The sequence below is a fragment of the Meleagris gallopavo genome, chromosome 3, assembly GCF_000146605.3.
Source record: "Meleagris gallopavo isolate NT-WF06-2002-E0010 breed Aviagen turkey brand Nicholas breeding stock chromosome 3, Turkey_5.1, whole genome shotgun sequence".
NCBI lineage: Eukaryota > Metazoa > Chordata > Aves > Galliformes > Phasianidae > Meleagris > Meleagris gallopavo.
The window spans coordinates 22772119-22796001 of record NC_015013.2 but is presented as its reverse complement, the minus strand read 5'-3'; the positions used below and the strand labels follow the sequence as shown (position 1 = coordinate 22796001).

General features: G+C 40.3%; 1 protein-coding gene across 1 annotated transcript in view; it reads right to left on the bottom strand.

Moving 5' to 3' along the window:
* Positions 1-6223: 6223 nt before the first annotated feature.
* Positions 6224-23883, bottom strand: part of ANKH (ANKH inorganic pyrophosphate transport regulator) — a 101431-nt gene continuing 83771 nt past the window's right edge. Inside the window, exons 9-12 of the mRNA XM_010708496.3 lie at positions 17907-18036; positions 16935-17058; positions 16227-16326; positions 6224-15026 (exon numbers count right to left, since the gene is read on the bottom strand). Of these exons, the coding sequence (XP_010706798.1) occupies positions 14910-15026; positions 16227-16326; positions 16935-17058; positions 17907-18036 (471 nt within the window). The 3' untranslated portion in view covers positions 6224-14909. The remainder of the gene's footprint in view (positions 15027-16226; positions 16327-16934; positions 17059-17906; positions 18037-23883) is intronic.

Below are 23883 nucleotides of genomic sequence, written 5' to 3'. Positions count from 1 at the left end.
AACCAAAACAAAAACCCCAACCATGAAAATGGAGTTACAATTACACAAACAAAAGAAAAATTCAGCAATCTTAATACAGGAATTTGAAAATAAGTAACAAGATAGAAAATGCAGCTGCATTTTTTCTCCATTTACAGGACCATATTTAGCCCATGTCTCAAAACGAAGACAGTTATTTGCCGCAAATTTAAGACAGCTCAAGGCATGTTAGATAAAGCCCTAGGCAGCCTGATCCAGTGGGTGACAGCCCTGCAGAGAGTTGGAGCTGGGTGGGTGAAATGCTGTATAGTGGTGAAAACTAGAGCGATAGCAGCAGGGGGGCAAAGTCTTTGCCTGCAGCAAATGAGGACAAGCCCAAACACAGCAGCTGTGGATGCAGAAACAAAGGGGAAGAAAAAAAAAAAGCTGCTTACCTTCAAAAGACCTCAGGTACTTAGGGATCTCTAGCAAGATACCCTTGCCTCTACTACCAACCCCTAAATGAGGTCTGGGAAGGAGTGGATTCTGGCTCCACCCATTCACGTAGGTAGATTGCATGCAGCTGAGCTCCCCTGGGTTGACCCCTGCCTTCCCACCAGGTGCTCAACCACTGTTTCAGACCATGACTTAGCATTTCCGCTACAGTGGGCTTAAAGGTCCCTTCCACCTCAAACCATTCTGTGATTGTTTTTGGGGTAGTTTACTTTCCTAACACAAAGATGAGGCTAAACAAGGTTCAAGAATGATGTAGGTGGAAAAATAGTGAGGTTGGACCTCAGATTGTCTAAAAACAAATCAAGTCACTTTTAGAATGTGTAATTCTAATAATTTCTACCCACGTTTAGGGCTGTGCAGTCCATATTTTATTTTTGCTGACCTTATTACAGAGTACAAAAATGGTCCTGGCCATCTGCACCAGACCCTTTTGTCCGATATCTGAGGTCTTAATTTGCCATAGGGACATGATTAAGATCCCCTCAGCAATGAAAACTGGAATGTTGACCACAGTGTCTGCAGGCCACGTGCCTATTACCAGGGGGACTACTGATCCCCCAAACTCCAATAATGTCCCCCAGGGTGCAAGTAGGCCACACCATTTCAGTCCTACTATTTGGATCCTAAGCAGGAAGGCCCATTTGGCCTTTCTTTGCGAGTCAATACAAAGGCCCTAGCAGCTGCAATAAGTGAGGTATAAAGGAACATCAGTATCCCAGTATACCCCAAAATTCTTGCTATTGCCTTTGTGTGCATGGTAGGGACTGGGAACACCTGAACCTTGTCTATTATTGCACTGGATAGTACTTTGGTCTTTCTCAACCGAACTACCCAGGAATTTCACAGGAAAGCCTGATCCTTGCACCTTTTTTGGGTTTATAGTCCACCCTTTCTCTTGTAAATGAGTTAATGAGTCTACTGCCTTACCTAATACCCCCAGTGAGTCAGACCTCAACATGAAATTATCAATATAACGGTACAGTTTGATGTTATTAAGATTATTCCAGTCTGCTAGGTCACGTGCCACTAAGTTATGACAATATGTTGGTGAATGTACATACCCCTATGTATGTCAGGCAGGACCTTAAAGGTCCACTGCCTGCCTCCTCGTGTAAATGCAAACTGATCTTGCAATTCTTCATGAATGGGAATACTGAAGAATACATCTGCCAAGTCTAGGACACGGTGGTAGGTTTGTATCTCCCTACTCAATGTGTCTATCAGGGAAACAATATTGGATACACTACATGAATGGGCAGTGTGACCTTATTTAGTTCTCTGTAATCCACTATTATGGCGTCTGACTTCAGCCATAGATATTTTATAAAGATTGAGGTGTGCTTAGAAAAAGAAAGAAAAATGAAAATGACTTATGACTGCCTACACTGTTATTCCTAAATTACAGAAACTATATATATATATAGACTTATATATATATAGACTTAAGGATGTAAGTATACTAGACTATACCTTGGAATGTGGAGCACTTACTGGACTATTGCTCTCTCTTTATGGTTCTGAATGTTCACTTTTTACATCCTAATATATATATTTTTTTCCAGTATGAAAGATTACAAGAAATAATGAATTATAACAGCAGGGGGGGCATATAGCTTTGGAGAATGATGTTTGTTTCATAGAATTATAGAATATCCCAAGTTGGAAGGGACTTACAAAGAACATCGAGTCCAACTCCTGGCTCCACACAGGACCACCTAAAAAAACCAGACTTTTTACTCAAACTCTTCCTAGAGCCCCTTTCTTTGAGTGATTTTTTTTTTAATTATTTATTTATTTATTTATTTATTTTAAGTATTGCATAACATTCTGGGTTTTGCTTTTCTGCAACAGATCTGGGTGTTTGGTTCTGGGGTGGTTGTGCAGAGCTGAGAATATCCACTTGGGTGACAGCCTGCTCCGTGACACTTCAGCAGCGTGTCCACTTTGTAACCTTTTCTGCCTCCAGTTGACAAAGTCAGTTTTCTGTGTCCGGGTGTAACGAACAACAAGGGAAGACTAGCATCTTGGAGGAGCGTGGTCCTTTCAGCAAGTTGGTAGGCAGAACTTAATTGCAGCTTCTGTTCTCTCACCTGAGCCTGTCTTCTGTATTTATACTGTTAGAGAGGAGAGGGAGGCAGAACCAATAATAAGGGCGTTCCTCTGGGACTGTTGATTTGCTTATGTAGTACTGCTGGAAAGAAAGGGAATCATTAAAACAATGAGGGAAAGAAAACACTTTAGGCATCTGACAATTAATTTCCCTTGCATTGGGTAGCGCTTGCACAATGGCATGCTGTACTCAGACTGTTTCTTGCTTTGTGTCTCAGGTTCCGCTCTTCTCTCCAGCCTAGAGAACACTCAAGTGGAGCAGCAACATTTGGCCTCCTGCATACCCTCGTATACTGCCACAGGAGGTGCTGGCTTGGTGCTTTTAATCTGTCAAGTGCTTCCATTATGTTTGCTTGATTCACTTCCCTCACCCTCACTAAGGCTTTTTTCTCATCAAATTATGCTGAAATAAAAAAAAAAATAATAAACCACCATCACCAATAAAAAAAAAAACACAACAAAACAACAAGAACAACAACAACAAAACCAAAACAACAACACCCTTTTAAACTAACCAAAACAACCCAGTGCTTTTCCAGAAAGTAGTAGGTAATGGGAAACATTATTTTAGAAATAAAGGGCTGGTGAACTTGGAGCAATGCTTAGGACTGTTTAAAGGAAAGCTGTGACAACTTCTGAAATCGTCAGATGGCCAGGCAGCCAAATGAAGTGTCTGGATATTCCTAAATCCCTCAGTCACCACCATCCCATCACATACATGCTTTATCCCAGCCAACCTTTGCAGGAGGATGGAAAATTGCAACAGAGGTCTGTGCTCATGGGAAGTTCAAAGGGAAGAATGGTGTGAGATTTCTTGTGAGGAACCAGGATATAAGAGCTAAGAGTGCTGTTGTGAAGGCAGCTTTCTTGTATGGAAGGGACTATCTTGTCATCGGTGCCTTGCCACAGAAACACCAGGCTCTCCAAAGAAACAGTGCATGGATGATGTGTGAATGATGGTGGTAATTGGGCATGGCATAGCATCATCTGTTTTGGTTGTAAAAGGATTCAGCAAGCAGGTGGAGAATGTGCTGTGTTGGTATTGCACCTGCCTGTAATTGTGGACCCGTGGTTGAGGACCCTTGTCTGAGGTTTCTTTGTGCCTTCTGAGGAAATAACCTGGATTAAACCCGGATTCAGTTCACTGAGGAAATGGCAAGTTGTCCTTGTTACCAGTGAAGGAGCAGTCAGGGAGCAATGAGGGGAACCTCCCTGCAGGCAGTGAGGATGATCTGCTGATAGGAGAGGAGACTTCCAAGACTGCAAGCAAAGGTGAATCAATAGTGTTATTTGCCCTCTATTCTATTTTTTACTTCTCATATGCTTACAGCCTGACTTCTTACTTAGGGAGAGAGAAATAAAGCCTATATTTTCTGAAAAAAAGTCAGACTTGCTGCATGTGACTGCCTGTTTCTTCACTTTCTATCGAAACCCACATGGCAGCAGTGATCCCAGGACTTGTTTTGCAGCTGGGCTCCAGCCCTCCAGCAGTGGTTGCTGCCTACCAGCCCTGCGCTGAGCAGAGAATGCAGTATAGCCCTGTGCCTCTGCAGGGCCTGCAGCTCTGGCCACATGTCTGGGGCTGCTGAGTCCCTGCCTGAGGAAACTGAGAATGCTCTACCTTCCTTCTCCCCATTGAGGGGAAGGAACATCAACCCAGGTTAAAACAGAAACGCCAAACCGAGTTCACTGTAGAGATGAAGCCAATAGAAATGGCTCCAACACCTGTGTTCTACTGCTGCATAGAGTGCAAAAGTAACCTCCTTTTCTGTGCCCTATCCCAGCCCACCTGTTTAATGGTGCAGGTTTTTTCTAGCACAGCCTCCTGCCAGGCCAGTGATCTCCACAGGGATAGCTGGGTAAGGTCAGGCCATGCCCTCTGCAAGCGGCCATGGGGAGGCTGTGCTGGGTGCCAACAGCTAATGAGTGCCTCAGGGAGTTATCTCTTGCTGATTTAAAGGCCCTAATTATATTTATGGCCATGTTCTGCATTCTTGGCCTTGGGCAGGAAGCAGCTATGAGATGACCAGGAATAAGCAGATCCTGCTTCAGTAACAGAGATAGCTGTCAGTGGCTGAAGAGAAGGAAGGGACAGCCACAGTGTCCCCAGCCAATGCAGGGGTCTCTGAGGGCTCTCTGGGTAAAACACGGTGGCTGCTCCCAGTGACGCCATAGATTGGACAGAACAAACCATACGGAGAGCTGCTGCCCAGCCTAAAGCTGAAAATAGAAAACGGCATCTGATCTGGCCATTTTGTGCCTCAGCGAAAGGACACAGGTGTGAGCAACACCCTACAGACCTTTGTTAAGCCTTAAATACAGCAGCTGCTGTCACATCAGGAGAACTACTCAGACTGTGATCCCACCTTTGGCCTCCTTGCTGCAGTGGGTGGTGCAGATTTGGTTGCTCTGGAGTACCGAAGGGACAGAAGTATTGTTCAAACACTAAACATTTTTGGTGAAGGAATGTTTTCACAGCTTTCTGAGAGTGCCTTCGGGGGTTTGCCAGATGGGTGAATGAAGGATCTTCTCATGACTTTTGAGTTTATTCTGACATAATGAGAAGAATGCTCTACTTTAAGTAATAAGTATCTTTTTAACAGGAATAATTAAAATTTTAGGGTTAGTGTGGAAAAAGTACTCTGAACATAGCTAGCAACTTATGAAGGCTTCACAGAAATAAAGTGCCTGTCCTGCATTGTTTTATGGATCCCTTTGGATTTCATTAGCTTCAAGTTGTCCTGGTTTCAGCTGGGAGAGACTTTATTTTCTTTATAGTGTCTGGGATGATGTTATGTTTTGGCATTAGGAGAAAAACAATGTTGATAACACACTGATGATTTAGCTATTGCTGAGCAGTGCTGTACTGTGCCAAGGACATTTCGGTTTTTGAGCTCCTTATGCTGTCCTGCCAATGAGAGGGGCTGGGGGAGCATGAGGAGCTGTAAGGGGACAGAACCAGGACAGCTGACCCAAACTGGCCAGAGAGATGTCCCACACCATATGATGTGATGTAAAAAAGCTTGAAAAATGGTGGGGAGTTGGCCAGGGGAACAGCTGCTGTGTGAGTTCTGGCTGGGCATTGATCATCAGGTGGTGAGCAATTGCGTTGTGCATACCTTGTTATGTGTGTATGTATTTATATATACATATATATAATTATCATTACTATTATTATTTTTTTTCCTTCATTTTCAGTTTTAGTAAATCATTTTCATTTCAACGCGTGAGTTTTACTTGGTTGTTTTTTCCCCCGACTCTCTTCCCCAAACCCTCTGGGAGGGACAGTGAGCAAATGGCTGTGTGGTGCTGAGCTGCTGCCAGGTTAAACCACAGCACAAGTCGAGACCTTACAGTTGGCAGCATCGTGCTCATAATTCAAAAACAATTTAAGTGTTGGATTAATTTCTCACCAGGAGGCATATTCTGATTATTCCACATGAGAAGAGTGCTTTAGTCCATGTCAGATTGCAAGAATTAATAACACGGAAGCAATCAGAATCATATGCAAACTGTTAGAACTTTACTTAAAGTAATTAGAATATGAAAGCTGTTGGACAATATTAGAGCACAGATCTCCCCCCCTCCTAAAAGAAAGCATAGATCATTCTTTTTAACAATGCAAAAACATACATCTCTGTTAAATACATAAACAACACTCAATTTTTAATGCAACACGTACTTTTATACTTTCGACCTCAGCAGTCATTGAAAAAATGTACAAAGTTTTACCTTCATTGGTTTCTTTAGAGGTTACAGAAAACCCACATGTTCAAAGCAAAGCAAAACATTCATTAAAAAACAAACGGGTAGCTTTAGGTGTACAACTTCAAGAAAACAACACTTCTTTTGAGAGAAATCAATTGGAATTCTACAAAAGTATGGCAGAAAATGATGCATGAGGTAACATTTCTTTTAAAATCTAGGATCCCTGTACTGTAGTTCCAAATAGGGCTCTGACTTGACACCTACAGTCCTTTGAAAATTGACTTGTTTAAATAGTCAAGGATTGCTATTAGGCATACTGCTTTGCATAAAGATAGCTTTATCCTGAAAGACACTGAAAGAATCTGAATCTGATAGTGAAAGATACTCTGAAAGAAAGGAAAAGCAAGTGATACCTCTGAGGTGAAATAAGTAATAATTTGCCTAGTTCTCAGATTTACCTTAAAATAACAGAAATGAACAAAAAATCAGCTTTTTCCTTATGGAAAGGTGACCTTAACACCAGTGCAAACACAGCATTCCCTAAAGGGTGCCCAGCTACTACTTACAAGCCTACTGAGAACAGAACAAGTCCTTTTCCTGCAGAATGCTCTTTGGACAGAGCCCTATAACATCCTCCTGCTCCTTCCCAAGAAAGCCTTCAGACACTGTGCTGCCCTTTCTTAGGATGCTGCTTCAAGACACTATTCCTCACTCTCATTTTTTTTAAGTATTTCCATTAAACTAAAAACAAGTCAATTTTAGAGAACCCAAAGGCACAATTAGAACATGCGAATATGAGTACAGTATTTATAGGCATTTCTGTGGTGCTGTTCCCTGCAGTATCCAAGCATTTTTCACCAGCATCAGTGAATTCTACCCTTAGAACACCTTTTGGAGATTGGAGAACCTGCTATCCTTGTTGTTACTACTTTACAGATGATGTACAATGTGGTCAAAGCCATCCTGAACCTCTGCTCTAAAATCAATACTTTCTGGAGGGCATTTCTATGCAATTTAGCCCTCCTCCATGATGATCCCTGCTATGGAGACAAAACAGTTCTCATCTGCTGCTTTTCCCTTTGGGTTTTGCTCAGCCTTAGAGTTCCTTCTAGAGCAACCTTGTGACTGGCATTTGCTCAACTATGTGAAGATGGAGAGAGTGGGACGCGTGAAGCTTCCTTCTTTCTCCACTGCAAAAAGTGTGACAAAGTTTGGTGCCTTTTGTATTCCTAGCACCGCAATGTTCAGGTTTATCTGATGTCAGCAGTGCTGCCTGGTAACCTTCATAGGTGAGCGAATCTCTCATTAAAGATGATAAATGGGGAGTTGCATCATTAAACACATTTCATCTATGCCACCAAGCAGAACAGACTCCTTGGTCTCCAGTTGGGATTTCTGCAGCCTGTGGTATTAAGATGCTCTGCCAATGTCACAGCATAAAAAAACATCAAAAGCAGCATTGGAGGACCGAACAGCGGCCGCAATCCCAGCCACAAGTCCGTCAATAAAAGGCAAAGTCTATTTTCCCTCTTTCAGAAGAGCCAGCTCTAGGGAAGATTGCTGCCCCCAGCTTGCTCATATTGTGGAATGACAAACCATTGGGTTTTGTCCTAAAGAGGCTCTGTGTCTCGAGTCACCTCCCACTTGGCAGGCAAGCCCTGGGGACCCATGGCCATGCTCGTGTACCGAACCAGACAGTGCCCTGGGTGCTTGGCTTCAAGAAAATGGAGGCAGCAGCAACAAAAGCAGACAGATCTGAAGTTGCAGTAGTAGTGGGGCCAGTGTTCTGAATGAGTTACACCACCTGAGCTCAATTGCATTTATGGTGGTGGTGGGAGCTTCTGTCCCATTGACAAAAACACAGGTTGAATTCTGCATCTTGTGCATTTGCTTTGTAATAATGTATGGTGTTTTATGGGTAGATTTTTATTAAAAATAAGGTCAGTGAAGTGCACTTTGAACTGCATTATTGAAAGAGTGATTAATTTTAAAAAGCTTGTTGACATCCTCTATAAAAATGCATAAGAACCTTCTTTTTTTTGCAGGTTTTGCTTTTGCAATGTTGTAGTATTCGCAAGGTTTGTAGATAAAATCAGTTGATGTAAGTAACCCTATGGCCTGTAGTCTCCTAATTGTTTCATTACAGCTTAGGAAGGACATTGCATTTACTGTAATAGGACACAAAACCAGAGTTGCATTAGTGCTGAACAAACTACAAAGCTGAGCATGCTAGTTCAGACTCTGCTGCTTTCTGCATATGTACTCACACTCTTCTTTCCACCTAGGCAGGATACTCATTCAAAGCTGATGCTTTTTTTTCCAATTTTTTTGTTTGTGTTTTGGTGGAATTATGGATATAGCTGTCACTTCAATTTTAAAATCCATCCTTTCCCAAGAGTGTACTTATATGCTCTCATTTGTAGACAGGCCAAGCTGTTTTATTACATAAATTAAGTATTACTTTGCATTACGTTGATTACAGTTATCAGAAAGCATAGCTTTTTTTATAGTGATGAACGATGCACATGAAAAGAGGGTGATGCATGCCGTTTCTTGCTGGTTGCAGGCTTTTGTACTTAGAGAGTTAACTGTAAAAGTGCAGTGCAGTTCTCACATATTTTGTCTGCATATACAATAGCTGATTTTTGCTTTGCCCTCATTGTGGGGCTCCCACAGAGTGGGAGGGTGCTTACAGCTGGCCCTGAAATATGAGTTTTGTCATCTGCGAAAGAATCTGTGAAGCTCAGATTTTGGCTTAGATATCTGCATTCTTGAGCCCTAGTGGGCACCATCTCTCAGCCCTGAAATCGTAAAGAAAACCCAAACAGTCTTAAGATGACAGGACTACCCTAGGATCTAAGTGAAGCAGAGAACAATTTAGGTCAGATGGAGATGGCAGGTATTTATCTATGTAACCCCAAAGCAGGGCCACTGTAGAAATCAATCAGGTTGCACAAGTCCAGCTGAATTTTAAACTTAACAGATTCTTCCTATCAATCAGCCTCTCCAACTCTTCAGGCTGTATTTTAGTTTTCATCTACACGAAGTCCTGTGCTTCCCAGTGCTTCAAACAGTGCACTGCTGCAGGGCTGCAGTGCCCTGGGAGAGTTGGGGCCTGGTGCTCAGAAATCACCAGAAGGTTAAAAAAAATGGCTCGAGTTAAGTAGTGAATTTGAATTAATTCTTTGAATTCTTGATTTTAAATAAAGAATAGCCCCCAGTTCCTTCTATTTCTTGACTCCTTTTCAGCTTAGCAAATGAAAAGCAAGAAGCAGTTCATCAAAAAAACAGTTTTGTTTTAAGCTACTTTTTAGAGACTACATTGCTTGACATTCAGCATGAAGACTACATTTTCTTTCTCAAAATGCCAGCAGACAAAATAAACCTAGCAGAAGCCTTCAGAAGAAAATAAAGAAATGTCTGATGATGCAGAACTGGAAATGAGAGAAAAAAACGAGGTGAAACTCAAGTTGATGTGAGGAGTGACAATGTCTAGTAATCACACAATGCCAAGGAGAAGTCTGGCAATGACTTTTTTGACTGTGCACTGTTTTCCAAAGCAAATCCACACAAGCTGCTCCAAAATCACTCGTAAGCCACGGCTCCCTAAGCACTCCGCTTCATCCCCCTGCTCTGCTGCTCTGTTGCATGTGCGGCCCTCAATGCACCTGAGTTAATGGCTGACCTAATGTAGGTGCCTCACTTCATGCTGTGCATCAGCACTCAATACAACAAGGCCTGCTGCACGCTGCTGAGAAGCCAAGAAGTGCCCATGGTGCTGGCACTGCCTGGGGGACATGCAGCCCTTCAGTGGGCCCTCGCCGCGGCCTGCAAACATGGCGGTCTGCACATGCACATGGCTAACATGGTACTTGGGAAATGCCAGTTTGATATCAAAGCTGCGTATTTCACTCTTTGTTACTCTGTTTAACTTTGTTTAACTAAAGCTCGTGACATTTGCCCAGTTACTGCCAGTTAGAATCAGCAGGTGATGTAAAGTCTCCTCTTTGCATGCCACAAAGCCCACATACTGGTTCATTTCTGCTTGAATGCTTTTCTGAGATGTTTTCATGCTCGTCTCTCTGATGACTCCTCCACTCTCAGAAACCCAAATGCTCAAAGCTGTGTCTCATTTACACATCACTTCTCACCCTTCAGTTCCACTCCAGTGCAGTTAACAGGAGAATGGCGGAGCCATTTCTGCTCTCTATTAATTGACCTCCACCCCATGATGCTGTCTTTAGGCTGGCTATGCCACATCCATAACCTTTTCCACGTTCCCCACTTCTCTCCCAGCTTACTGATCTAAATCCCACTTTTTCTCACCGGTATCATATCTGACGAAAGGTCGTTTTAGTTATTTGTTTATGTAGCTTTAAACTGCAATTCTTCACACAATCTATTCCCTCTTTAAGATCTTATTTATACTTTGTTCCAGCAAACTACATACAGCCAGTAGTAAAAAATGTGTGCATAAAACTCTTACATACACACTCATATATACAAACCCTTACATATATATATTCATCTATTTATGCATGGCTTTCAGATACACCAATGGCTACAGGACCAACACTCAGGTATCCCCAGTCACACTGTCCCACTGATCACACCATGCCCACACCTCAGTGAGAGGCCAAGGTGGGCTGCTGCCTTCCTGCTCCCACACCATCCTGCACTGCCTACACCTCGTGGCCTCTCTGAGCACCCCAAGGCTCCTTTCACCCTTCCCTTTAAGCACGAGGCGCCAGCCCACAAAAAAAGAACTCTCTCCCTCAAAAGGCTCGTCTGTGCGCTGTGGCCTGTCCTGAATACACTGCATTCAGCAGCTCGCCCTCCATCTCCAGCCACTGTCTATCTGTCTGCAGCATTTCAGCACAACCCAACCAAGAGCCAGATATAAATCTCTCCCATTCAAAGGAAATATTTAGCAGCAAAATGAATAGGAAACAAAAGACTTCTCTGTTACTCACCCATCCTCTTGCCCAGCACAGCTCTCACTCTCGACCGCGTGGCTGTGTAAGAGGGATGGGACACGCAGAGCCTGCCTCACCAGGGCCATGACCTGGTAAGCATGTGGGGGAGATAAAAAACAGGCGTTTTCCAAATCCTATTGGGTCTGTGAAAGGAAAGCTCAGACAATTAACACAACCTTAGGTACATATTAAAAGCCTAGAAACATTAATCCACAATCTACCAGTGTCCCTTCTACTTCCTGCTGTGTGGTATGTTCCTTCATGGTCTAAAATATAAGATATAGGAGGCAGATCAACTTTTTTCCTCTTTTTATTGTAACTTCATTGATATCATTCAGTTATTCTCAAGAAAGTGTCGAAAGGCTGAAACTTCCATGACCTCAGTGAGATGATGGTACTCTGTCTCTCCCTCTCAAAACAGACAACTAACAGATTTCTATTACTTCAAAATGTATCACACAGATAGAGATGTCATGAGCAACATCACAAATGAGACAGCATTTCATCAAAATTCAAGAGTCCCTTTGTGCGGGAAGAAGTCAACATGTTCACAAGGGCCTGCTCAGCAGAGACACTTGGGTGGGTATTGATTGCACCCATTCAGAGGGATTTGGTCGAGCTGGATGTGGCGGCACACGCCCTTGGTCCAAAGGCAGTCCAGTTGGACGCACCATCAAATGGGGCTCAGATTGTCACTGAAGCCCTTGAAGATGTCACCAGATGGAGTTCTGGGCACTGCTGTGGCACATGGAGCTCCTTGTGGACCTGCCATCAGGTTGAGCATGCTAATGTGAGAGAGCATCTGCTGGGACACCAAGCTCCCATATGGAGTTACGTATTGCAGATATCAGCAGATTTGGTTAACCCAGCAATGTAAAAGATACATAATGCACAGGAAACGGGAATCAGTGTTATGCATGTGTCCTTACAAAACTTTGTGAATACTTGCCTGAATCCAACCATTCCTGTGCTCATTCTTTTTTTTTTTTTTTGAAATAAAGGAATATAACTACCCACAGAACTGAAATTTTAACTTTTACAATACCATTAGTTTCACTCTATATGACCAATAATTTACTCTTGATGATTGTTCAGTTTTCTATCTAAAACAAAAGACTCAGTGCTTCAACTAATTTGTTTTCAAATTCCTACTTTTTGGTGCAGTGATTACATCTGTCATGCTCAAAATTCCTCAAAAATACTGCTATTTGAATTTCATTCAAGTATCAAAAGAAATACTACACACAAATAATTTAGTGTTTTATCCCCACAGTTCCTGAAAAACTGCGTGTTGTGGATTTGGATACAAATGCACAGGAGGAATCAAAACAACAGGAACAGAGAAGTCTTTAACTGGCCGCTGCGATCCGTAACAGTCTATATACATGTTACATACACATGAATGTTTGAGAGTATTCATGAATGCATATGTGTACAGTCTCCATACTGCACAAAGTTCATTTGTCTGAGGACATTTTTTTTTCTTTTTAAAAAATCTCCTATAATAAACAGTGAGAACAACCTTGTGGTGGCACAGAAAATGTGTGGCTACTAGGTTTAATCTTATCCTTTACTGCCACCACTAATTAACCACAAACTGATTTTTCAAGTCTGTCGTTGAATAAAATCACTTCTAAGTCTTCTCTTACCGCATCTGCACATATAACAAATTGGTACAAATGTCTAAAATAAAATTAATTGATACAATGCCTTTCATTCTAGCTACACCTAGTGACTAGTCAACTCAGTAATGTTTCAGAGACTTTTTTAGCTGAACTTGGAAAAATAAGAAATGCATTGTCGCTTAAAATAAAAGTACATAATATACAATATATATATTTATACACATGTGTATGTATATACACACATATATTGATATAGCATTTTGAAGTAATGGCTAATTCTGGTCAATTTTCTGAGTGCTGGGACTACCTGGAAAATAATCTAGAAAGTGAAGTTGTCCACAATTAAATAATCATTTCCACAACTTATAAAAATAGATTTTTACTAAACAAAGTTTAAATTAACTGGTTTGCAGATATACCATGTAGGATAACTGTATCCAGAATCAGAATCTGGCACAGCTACAAATGAAAGAACCCAAGCTACTACAAACTGGACACAGAACGCTGCCCCGCAGCCAAACACAGAACAGCACAGCAATAGAAGCTGCTCCCGCAGCCATCATCAGTGGCACCCAAAACCATCTCTGGTTCAGTAACCTCTTACATAGGCTTCATTTCCACTTGACAAGGACCGACCATCCAATCCCACGCTCTACTGTTTAAGGCTCAATTAAACTGCACAGTGCCTGCCTTGTTTGCAAAGTGCAACTTGCTGGTTTGAGCAGCTTTCCACTTCCATGACACTGTTAGGAGCTAACAAGTGATCATGGTCCCTAACTGAGGACTTGGAGGATTACCAGTACTTGAGCTTCACCATACTGATTCTGATCTACTGCATAGGTAAATATATCATAGCAAAACATACATATATGTGTATATATATATATATTTATATATATATACACAGGTGTGTGTGAGCATGTGTACATCACCAAATTAAGAATTTCATGGAACTATGTGTAGTAATGTGACACAGCATGGTATCCTGCACAAATTATCTGTATTTTTTCTTTCAATATATAGACACCAGAAATAAAAGTAGAGCAAATCAAAGTTAAATCAGTGGACAAGAACTTTGGTAAAGCGTGTCAATTTTTATTTTTTTTATTCAAATACAGTCAATTTATATCAGTTGCTATCACCCTCTTCACAAGAGGAAAGTGCATGTTTTTTTTTTTTCCTAAAGAAAACCATGTGAGGTGATGCTTAGCTATTCAAATAGATTCTGAATTAAATGCTTACATTTTTCAAAAGATTTCTGTCTTTCAGATGGAATGAAAACTAAACAGAGTTCTTGTCCTGTATGTATTTTATTTATCGTATGCATATATATATAAATATATATACATGTATGTCTCTGTGTGTGTATATACACATCCACACACATTTAACAGGAGAGAGGAACCTGTTTTCCCCATATGGAGACTTACGTGTTCCTCCCTGTATTGTACCCTGTGCAGTATAAGCTCTAGTGATGAGGCCAAACAAAAAGATATAGTTCACCATAGTATATTAGTTTATGTAGCAAAGTCATTTTCAAGCAAGTAAAATAAAGCTCTGTATTCCAAACTTCTTTTCCTTAACATTTCTCATAAAGAAAAGGAAGGAAAAGGAAAGAGGGGAGGGAGTAGGATTATGGCAGTAGCACTGAGCCAGTGGCACTTGTGTATGTGCACACAGGCACACGCACACAGCAGGGCTTTGGTTGACAAATGCAGATTGTCCAGAGAAGATGGATGCATAAGTAAGGAAGACTCTACAGTGATGCAATTGTATCTTTTATGTTTGCATGGAGTGAGAAAACAAATTCAATTGAAAAAGAAAAAGCAAAGACCTCTTTTTAGGTCCCTCATCAGTGTGAGCATACTCAGTATGCTAGAGAATTTATCTGAAACCTTTTAAATCAAGGCCTCTTTATTACAAAAATAAAAACAAACAAACAAAAAAGTATGAGAGACAACAAGATGCTGAAGTGTCACTCCAATCGTCCCTGTAGAGAACAATTGCATCCCATTTCTTATTCATTCTCTTCTCTCATTTCTACGATGTCTGTCATTTCCTCCGTGTGGGGCATGTCGGTCATGGCAGAGTCTTCACCTTCTGCAGATGTTTCATTCTCATTCCGCTTCTTTTTCTGGATTGAAACAACCAGTCATAAACATACAAATATGTTGTTTGTGAACACAGCCCTACTAACTTTGGGCACTGGGAAAGCAAGGTAGAAATAATATATTTGTTAGGGTATGTAATAAAGAGCTGTAATACTTGTGACATATTCACGGCTTGCCACTAGCAAGTTGTCATAATTTAGAAGGTTTTCATAAACTTTTGGGACTCAACTTTCACTTTTCTAACATAAATGCAATAATAGATGCATTTCTTATGCTAACAGACATCCAAGACGGGCGTCACTGTGATTGGAGGGAAGAAAGCATCTGGAATCTTTTACATCATGGACTTTTTATTATTAAAAAAAAAAAAAAGCAAATAACATATTTGAGAAGATAGGTTGCTCTAGGGAGAAATCTGAATTTCTCAAATGTCAAACTTCAGTAATTTTTAAGATGTAAGCATTCTGGCTTTTCTTGGTATTGCTGATTGACTGTGAGCCCCCACCCCACCAAAGCCTAGTAATACTTGACTATTTTTGGACAGCAGGAGTGGGAGGGCATTCAAGAGTCCTATGATTCATCCAGGATGTCCTGGATTAGTAAAGCTAAGAAATATTCTGCCCCACAAAAACAAATTAAAGCATCTGTTCCTTATTATCCATTTCTCAGCAGGCTGACTAGTCTTACTGAAAACACTTGTAATGCTGTCAAAAATACCCCCATAGGTATTACTGATTCAGTTGAGTTTAGGCATATCAGAATTTCAGTATTTCAGAGGTGTCTACACAAGTCTTGATTTGCAGATCTCAAGTACTGAGCACTTTAGGTGAAAACAAATTGATCCATACAGCTACTAGTTGGCTCTGCCGCTGTCACAGTGGCTGTGGGGATGATGGTGTCAGTTACATGCTAATTCTGGTAAGGGAATAAATTAACTTGGCACAGCAATTACTATTACTGCCTGCAAAAAAAAATGAAGTACCTGAATGTCCCTGGCTAGAAGCTCTCTTTAAGCTACTACTGTAACAACAAACAATCAGAAGGTAAGTCAAAAACAGATAGATGTACGTTATGAAATCTCAGGCCAACAGTAGCAGTCTCAAAGTCTATTGGTCTTACTCTGGTGGTCGGGAAAAACATAACGGATTAATCATGACAGAGATAAAGGTCCAAGTCTGAATTAAGATCTGCTTTCACCAGATCCTGCAGAGCCTACCTCTTACCTGTTTTCGATAGACGTAACAGGCTGCTATTGCAACCATAGTAGATTCTCCCACAAACCCTGCTAGAAGGGATCCTACTCCCAGGGTGGCTCCATGAACTCTGTGGGTAGCAGACAAAAAATCAGTCATGGTTGCGTGACAGCGCATAATGCATAATTATATTTCCACTGGCATGTAAAACCAATCAGTTTTTAGAAGTATTTCCTTCAAAGAATGGCACTAACAAAGAGAATAACTAGTATTTTAAAGAACTTTTTTGTTTCTTAACTTACTTCAGTATTTAGTAAAAAAAAGCACATCCTGAACCGAATTCCCAACTAAGAAAAGCTGAATACAGAATTTAAAGACATGTGAAGTGTGTGCTGTAGAATAGATTCTTTAACTTTATGAACAGAATATTCCGATGTCTTTCTTAACGATCCATTTAACATAATGGAAATAAATTCCACACAGGACATGTTTTTGCCTCTCTGGCATTTGTCCTTTTTTTCAAAATGGTCATCGGTATCTTGACTGCCTACAGCAAAGTCACACTTGTAAATCTGCAAATGGCTTTTTTTCTTTTTTTTTTTTCCTAGATATTGCAACCATTTAGGGTTTATATTACAGTTAGTATTTGGGGAAAACATTCTGGGTTAAGCAAATTCAGGAGACAGGACAGAAGATAAATCAATTCCATCATCTCTGTGAAGAGCAGAGAAAACTTACCCCAAGTAAGGCAGAACAATGAGACTAGTGATGAGGACGATAATCCGCAGCACTGAGCTGGGTGCCAGCACAAATGTCTTCTTTAGAGTCATCAGCCAACCAGTTAGGTGTGCTCTGACTGTCACTATTTATGAACAGAGGAAGGGAAGGGGAAAAGGAGGTAAAAGTAATGAACATTATTTCAAATGAAGATTCTGTCATGCAGAGAGCACTGTTCAGAAAAACACATGGTGAAACTGTTTCTGGTAGCTCTGCACACTGGGAAACTCTACTAGAAATGAATTAGCTTTAATGTGCAAATCGCTTAAACAACATAAGTTTAGATATATTTAGTATATATATATATACACTTAGGATAGGACAGGACATATATTTAGGAAAGTCAACAATCCTTCATGGGAGCTGTTCTCTAACAATAATTTTATTAGATGCTCCGTCCTGATATATGCTACACTACATCACATAGGATTTGTTTACAGAAGCTAGAAATTTTTTAAGAGGAAACATTTTGAACAGTGCTGTTAAGCTTCTCTCCTGAAATAGGGACATTAACTAATATCCTGTTTTTTACGATGTGATGATATCTGAAAGTGTCAGACTGGCTGCTGAAAGGGAGACTACTGGAGGCAGTATCATTGTGCAGTTAGTCCTAGATGATACACTGAAGTTAACTGCAGCCCTGGTAGAAGAACAATACATGCACATATGTATCACTAATGCTAGTTGTGTGTGTTCTCATTCAACTACAATAGAGAGATCTGAGGTCTTGCTTTGGACAGCCAGAAGTCTGCCTAATGACACACTGCTCTTACTGCAACCCTTATATCCTGACTACTGATGTCAGCAGTCTTGGTCTACACTGACTTTGATAAAAACAGTGTTATTGTGCTAGGCATGCACTTAACCATTCTTAGATGTACAGCCAAGTCTGACTCTACGGCCAAAGCTGAGTTTTTGTTTTCTTGTTTTTACCTGGAACTGGGAAAAAGGAGAAGATACGCAAAGGAACAACACACAGCTCTGCAAAAGCGAAGTCTACTCCAATTATGTCAACTAAAATCTTCTCTGACACATTTGGTGTCCAAAACATCACAAAACAGAGCTGAAAAGGAAAGCCAAAAGAACAAAATTAAGAAATGCTTGTATTCCAGAAGCAAAGCACAATAAAAGATAGGACCTCCTGGTCAAAAACACTGCGCATTTTTGGTATTAAGTGAAGGGAGAAGATGCATACGAAGTAAACAAAACAAGACAAAATAATTTGCCTTTCTATAGCATTAACAGAACTGCAGCATGCAAGGATTAAGGTTTCATCACCACTAAAACAAACATTTTATTATTAACTTTAATCATTTTCTTTGAATATTCTCAGAGGTTTCTGCCTCTTTGGACATAGACCAATGAAAGAATACAAAACCTACATGTTAAGCAACAGTTCTGACTCAACAGGTTATGAAGCAGTCATAGAAAAAATAACGTGTGCAAGCCTAACAATACTGGTTTCCTGTGCTTGGTTTCCAACAATTAGAATGTTATGGTTCAATCTGACCGTAACCAGGAAGAAATTGGAGGTAGGGTTTTTAAAAGGCTCTTCAGAGAGCCACCTGGACCATTACCGATTAGTGTCTTCAACAATAGCTGATGACGCTGAACCCTACAAAAATTATGGGCAACCTTACTGTTCTCAAGAAAGTGGAAGACAGATTCTCATCTCTCTTAAATCAATCAGAATCATTGGAAAAGAAACAATCACAAGCAAAGTTCCTAAAGATAATGATTTGCTTTAAAAAGTGTATTCAAGCAATATTTTCACAACAATTTAAAGAAGTTTTCAGTAATTTAAATGCAGAAAGACTCTAAGGTACAGTGTATTTATACTCAGCTTGCATTCAAAAACACAGACTATGCACGTGTACATGAGAAGTATATTAACTTCAGAAACAATTCCTGCTCTTCAGGTCTCTCACGTAGCAAGGCTGACACACATGTAAGGATTTTTTTTTATGGTGCCTGCAAATGGATGTACTTGAATAGTCTAATTCATACAAACACAGTAAGAAGCTTTGATATTTACAGTGCTTGCTCTATTTAAGACATCTGTTTCCCTAAAACAGATTATCAAGTGTTTTAGCAAAATAAACAAGAGCCAGAGACTTGATCTAGATCTAAGATCAGAGAACTAAACACACTAAACACTAAACGTGAATTGCTGTTCATAGAGCTGTTAGTATGGAATACCTGTGACAGTAAGGCAAAGGTCTTCAGCAGCCATAGCCCTGCAGGCATTGTGCCTTCAGGCCACAAATCTACTGGGTCTTGCCTTTAAGGAATGTGCTATTTAGACCATACATGAAAGGAAACCTTCCATAAAAAGCCCACAACAAATGGTACTGCAGCAGTATATGCCATTTAACCTTCTGGTCAGTAGTGGGGCAGTGCTTTAGTCTGGACTGAGGTCCCTCTTTGTAGCTGGTGGTTCCAGCTTTGGTTCAAGGCACTCCCCAAGGAGCAGTACCAACAACCTCTGCAGGACTTTGTTCTGTAAGAAGGTACACCAGAGCTCCTTTCAAGTATAAGTGTTTTTGCAATTAAAAAAGTGATTTCTTCCTGCTATTCTCCCAGTAGAGCACACGTTAGGGAAGCAAGCTGACTGAAGAGGGCAGAACTTGGAAACATAAATGTCAGTGTGCCATGTAAAATAAGCACATTCACTGTTAAATTTGATGGCTCTCCATGATTCTCAAAGCATTCTTTTGTTTTTTTTAACCTATAAGTTAATATCATAGTACCTGTCTCTCTTATTATCCAGGTGTCACATCCATACACATTCAGATGGCTTCTAAGCCAGACCCAGACTGAAGTTTTACCGCCTCCAGGGCAGCCGGGATTTCCCTCCTGCTCTTTGCTTGTGTGCCAGAGATTGTCCTTTCTATTGAGCTTACATGTATCCAGCACACAGAAGTTTCTAAAGGTCTGTCACTAAGCGACCTGCAGGAGGTCTCACATTCTGACAGCCTGTGCAGTGGCAAAACCTTTTGTACTGCTGCCAGAGGAATAGTAACTAGTTTTCTTCCCTATTTCTGAGTGTAGGAAACAGCTTTTTTCCCCAACAATTGAACCTTCTACTCCATTACTTTGAATCCATCTTGCAGTGCATTTAATAGAATCATTAATATTGGAAAAGACCACTAAGATCATCTAGTCCAACCATCAACACATCACCCATGCCCACTAAAACACGTCCCTCAGTGCCAGAATAATACATGGAAGAAGGTAAGAGTGGAAGGCAAACTTGCATCATATTTTTTTTCTGCTTTAGCCAGCATTTCTGCCCCTTCTAAGTTACTTGTGTAGGACACAACTGAAGCAGAGGAGACAATCCAGAGCAGAGAAGATTGTGTGGCTGAGAATCCAGTTATTAAAAAGTTACTGTAAAGCGACAGAGCAAATTCTTTCAGTATCATAGACAAGGCAGACTGAAGTGATTTATACAAGCTAACTGTAAAGCAACCATATTGAGAATATTTCCTCAAAGATAGAGTCTTCAAAGTCCAGTAAATAACATAAGATGCAAACATGTCCACTCTTCAATTATAGCTTACTGTTTTCTGAAAACAACCACCTTTATGTTGCTGGTACTGTCCAATACAATTAGCATCCTACTGAGCAGTATAGTTACTACCACGGAAAGACTCCATATAAAAAAAGCAACTAAGAGAATTATTCTCAGCCATGTTCTCTTTGAAGTTAAAGTTTATTTCTAGCCTTGATAGGAACAGGCTCAATCTCCAGCCAACTCAGACCAGAGAAAGGCCAGCTTGCAAATCAGGAATAATGACTACTACCCAGCTGGCACGCAGGCATCCCTCCTCAGCTGTTGCAACTACAGACCCACCTCCAATCAGCAGTCAGTACTGATAAATGACTTCAAAGAGCACTTCTTACTCACTAGCTGATGGATAAAGATCACAGTGATTGCTAAGCTTAAGGAGTTTTGGGCCATGAGGTAGTAGAAGGGCCTTCTATTTCTGACTTGGCATGCTTTTGTCTTTTGATTGTAACATTGGTTGAACATTCATTTTGCTAAGAGATTCCTTTGTGTCATTTTACGTACAGATGACTTTCTCATTGCTAATAGGGTACAGAGCTGCACAAAAATAAATTAATGCTTTACATCATGCAAGCTCTCTGTTGTTTTATTTCTAGATTACTTTCAGTTTAAGAAGTTTCTTGATTACACCAAAGACAAATTCAAAATATTCTGCAAAAAAACCCCAAGCCCTGCTTCAGGAAAACAGTAATGTTAAACACATGAAGCAGAAAAGCTATCTTGGCTATCAGTGAGGTATACAGAAAACAGATGAGTCTCAGCTTTTTCTGATGCTAAGAGTTGTGATAGTATGAGTGCAGGATGATATTAAAGTCGTCATTTAAATGGCACTTCAGCTGAGAAGTGATCACTTCAAAATCACAGGAAAAGAAGATAGAGGCAGAAGAGTGAAATACTACAGAGAATGTGGAAGTCTGAATAAATAAGGTAGTATTTATTACGGTGTTATCTCTGTATGAACACTAGCCTGAGTACTTCTGAAGATGTTTTAATCACTTGAATTGATTTGAAGGGTTCTGCGATTAGGTAATGTGTCTTTAACTGATCTGGAGTAGTAAAATTTAAAAGACATTATTGAATATGTCAGCTTACAGCTGTGTGAGAACCAGTACAGTTGTACTGGATCGGATCAAAGCTCCAACTAGATTAGTGCTGTCTCACTGCTCAGTATTGCTTGGGTATACCTAAGGAAAGGGCACAAAGAGAAGAAAAAGGGCAGAGTAAGAGATGCCCTTTCCCCAGTGCATGGTCTGAGTTGCTGGCAGCTACAGATTTGGGCATTCCTCACTTAGGTAAGGAATTTGTAGAAGCATTGTCAATAGCAGTCATGCACCATTATCCCATGCAGCACTATTCTGTGCATACAAAATATCTAATATTAGTGTTTTTCTTTTGCAATCCAATTGTGCATTAAAAATACCTCACCCCAAGCCCTTCACTTGTGACTGAGATGCTCTCAGTAAGTACCTATGCTTACTTTCATGCCTAACCTTGTTTTTCTCATCTAGCAAATTCAATGTCCAGGCATGCTGAAAGAAGATGCTTTGAAAACTATTGCTGTCAACAAGCCTGACAGAACACACCAAACTGTTATTGCAGCTGGGAATTTATCCAACTGGTAGTGCTCAAACTTCTCCTTAATCTCTTACTAAGTGTACTGTGTGCATCTGACTTTCACAAAGGCTTGGAAAAGACTGTTCATTGTGTCAGATGCTGCACACATGAGTTCTCTGGTTTTCCAGAACTATCACCATTTGGTCTCTTCAAAAGCCGTAAAGCTTCTGGAAGCTATTTCCATTTATTCTGGTTGTTGACAGGGATTGCTAGACCTCAGAGACCCACTGCATAACACATTATGCTAACAAAGGCTATTGTTGTGTGTAGACTAATCTGCAGGGTGCCAGATTGATTTGCCTTTAGGCACTTATGGAAAACCCTGATCTCTTGGGACATTCACTGATAAATATAAGGATTAAAGAGTATCCTGGTAAGCTATGAACAATGGTATAGCACTCTCAGACTTCAGTGCAACCTCCAGTTGAAAAACACTGACATGAAAACACAGAGACATGACTGTTCCTGAGAAAGAGGCTATGAAATCTAAAATGAATGTTTTAAAAAATGGGTTAGATGTAACCTTGTCTCATTCCAGATTGGTATAACAGATTTAACCATGGGGATTTAACCAAGTGGGTGGAACAGTGAACCTGCAAAAGGACCTTCTGTGTTGAAATGCAGTTCATAATTTTCCACTGCAAAACAACTGCACAGATGTTTCCTATCACTTTTTGAACTTAATATGTTTTCAGAAGTGTGGTTGTCCAAGAAAGGTCTTTACCCTTGAACTATTGTTTTGTGTGTGTATTGAAGTCTGCATCTTAACTAATTTACCCAATGCCTTGTTCGTGACATCTCTCTGCCCTTTTATGGTATTTGATGCTTAGTGAGGGCTTTATTACATATATCAGCTTTGATTTACCCCTCAGATATTTGAGACAGTTAAGTTTATCATTTCTACTAATACGAAAGAACACTGCATGATTTTTGCCTTTTAAAATGTGCAATAAATGAATTGTATGAAATAAACTTATCCTGTATTCTACACAGTCTGATCTCCTGAACTGCCAGTCATCTCTGAGATCTCTGTCATTTCCACACAAGCAGAGCTTCCATAATTCTGTCTCCTTTCAATGCTTATAAACCAGGATGAGCTGTTCTTGTAGATACCTTTGCAAGGTGAAAGAATGTCGTCTTCTAGCTTGCATCAATGTGACAAAAGAGGAGTAAACCTCATATTTTGCAAGATGTTGGGGATGGAGAAAAACTGCACCTGATTTTTGCTGAGTTTCTATGACCATTTTATACATACCTTCATTGGAGGACCTTGAAAATTGATTCTTCTAAATCACTGTGTACTGGGATTTTTCTTAAACTTACTCTAGCATCTTAATGTTAAAGAAAATAGCACTTACTTTTATTCTCCATTTTAAAAATACAAAGTTGTGTATTGTTAACTACTAGTACTGAAACTATGGAAATAGTTACTATTAATTAGTCATGCCTCTTTTCAGACTACATTTGGAATGTGTATTCTGTTGCATAGCTTTATTCAATGCATAAATAATTTCCTAATACCTCCTGAAGCATTCATTCCACTATACAATCTCTCAGGCAGTCAAACAACATGAAAAATGTTCAACAGGGTTCTTACAGAGGAAGAAGTCCTAACCACACATCAGTTTACACAAACAAAGGTTTTCATGTTTTTCTGTGGACCAAACAACAACAAAATGCCTTATCACAGACATATTATTCCTTGTTGATAGGAAATCAAATGCA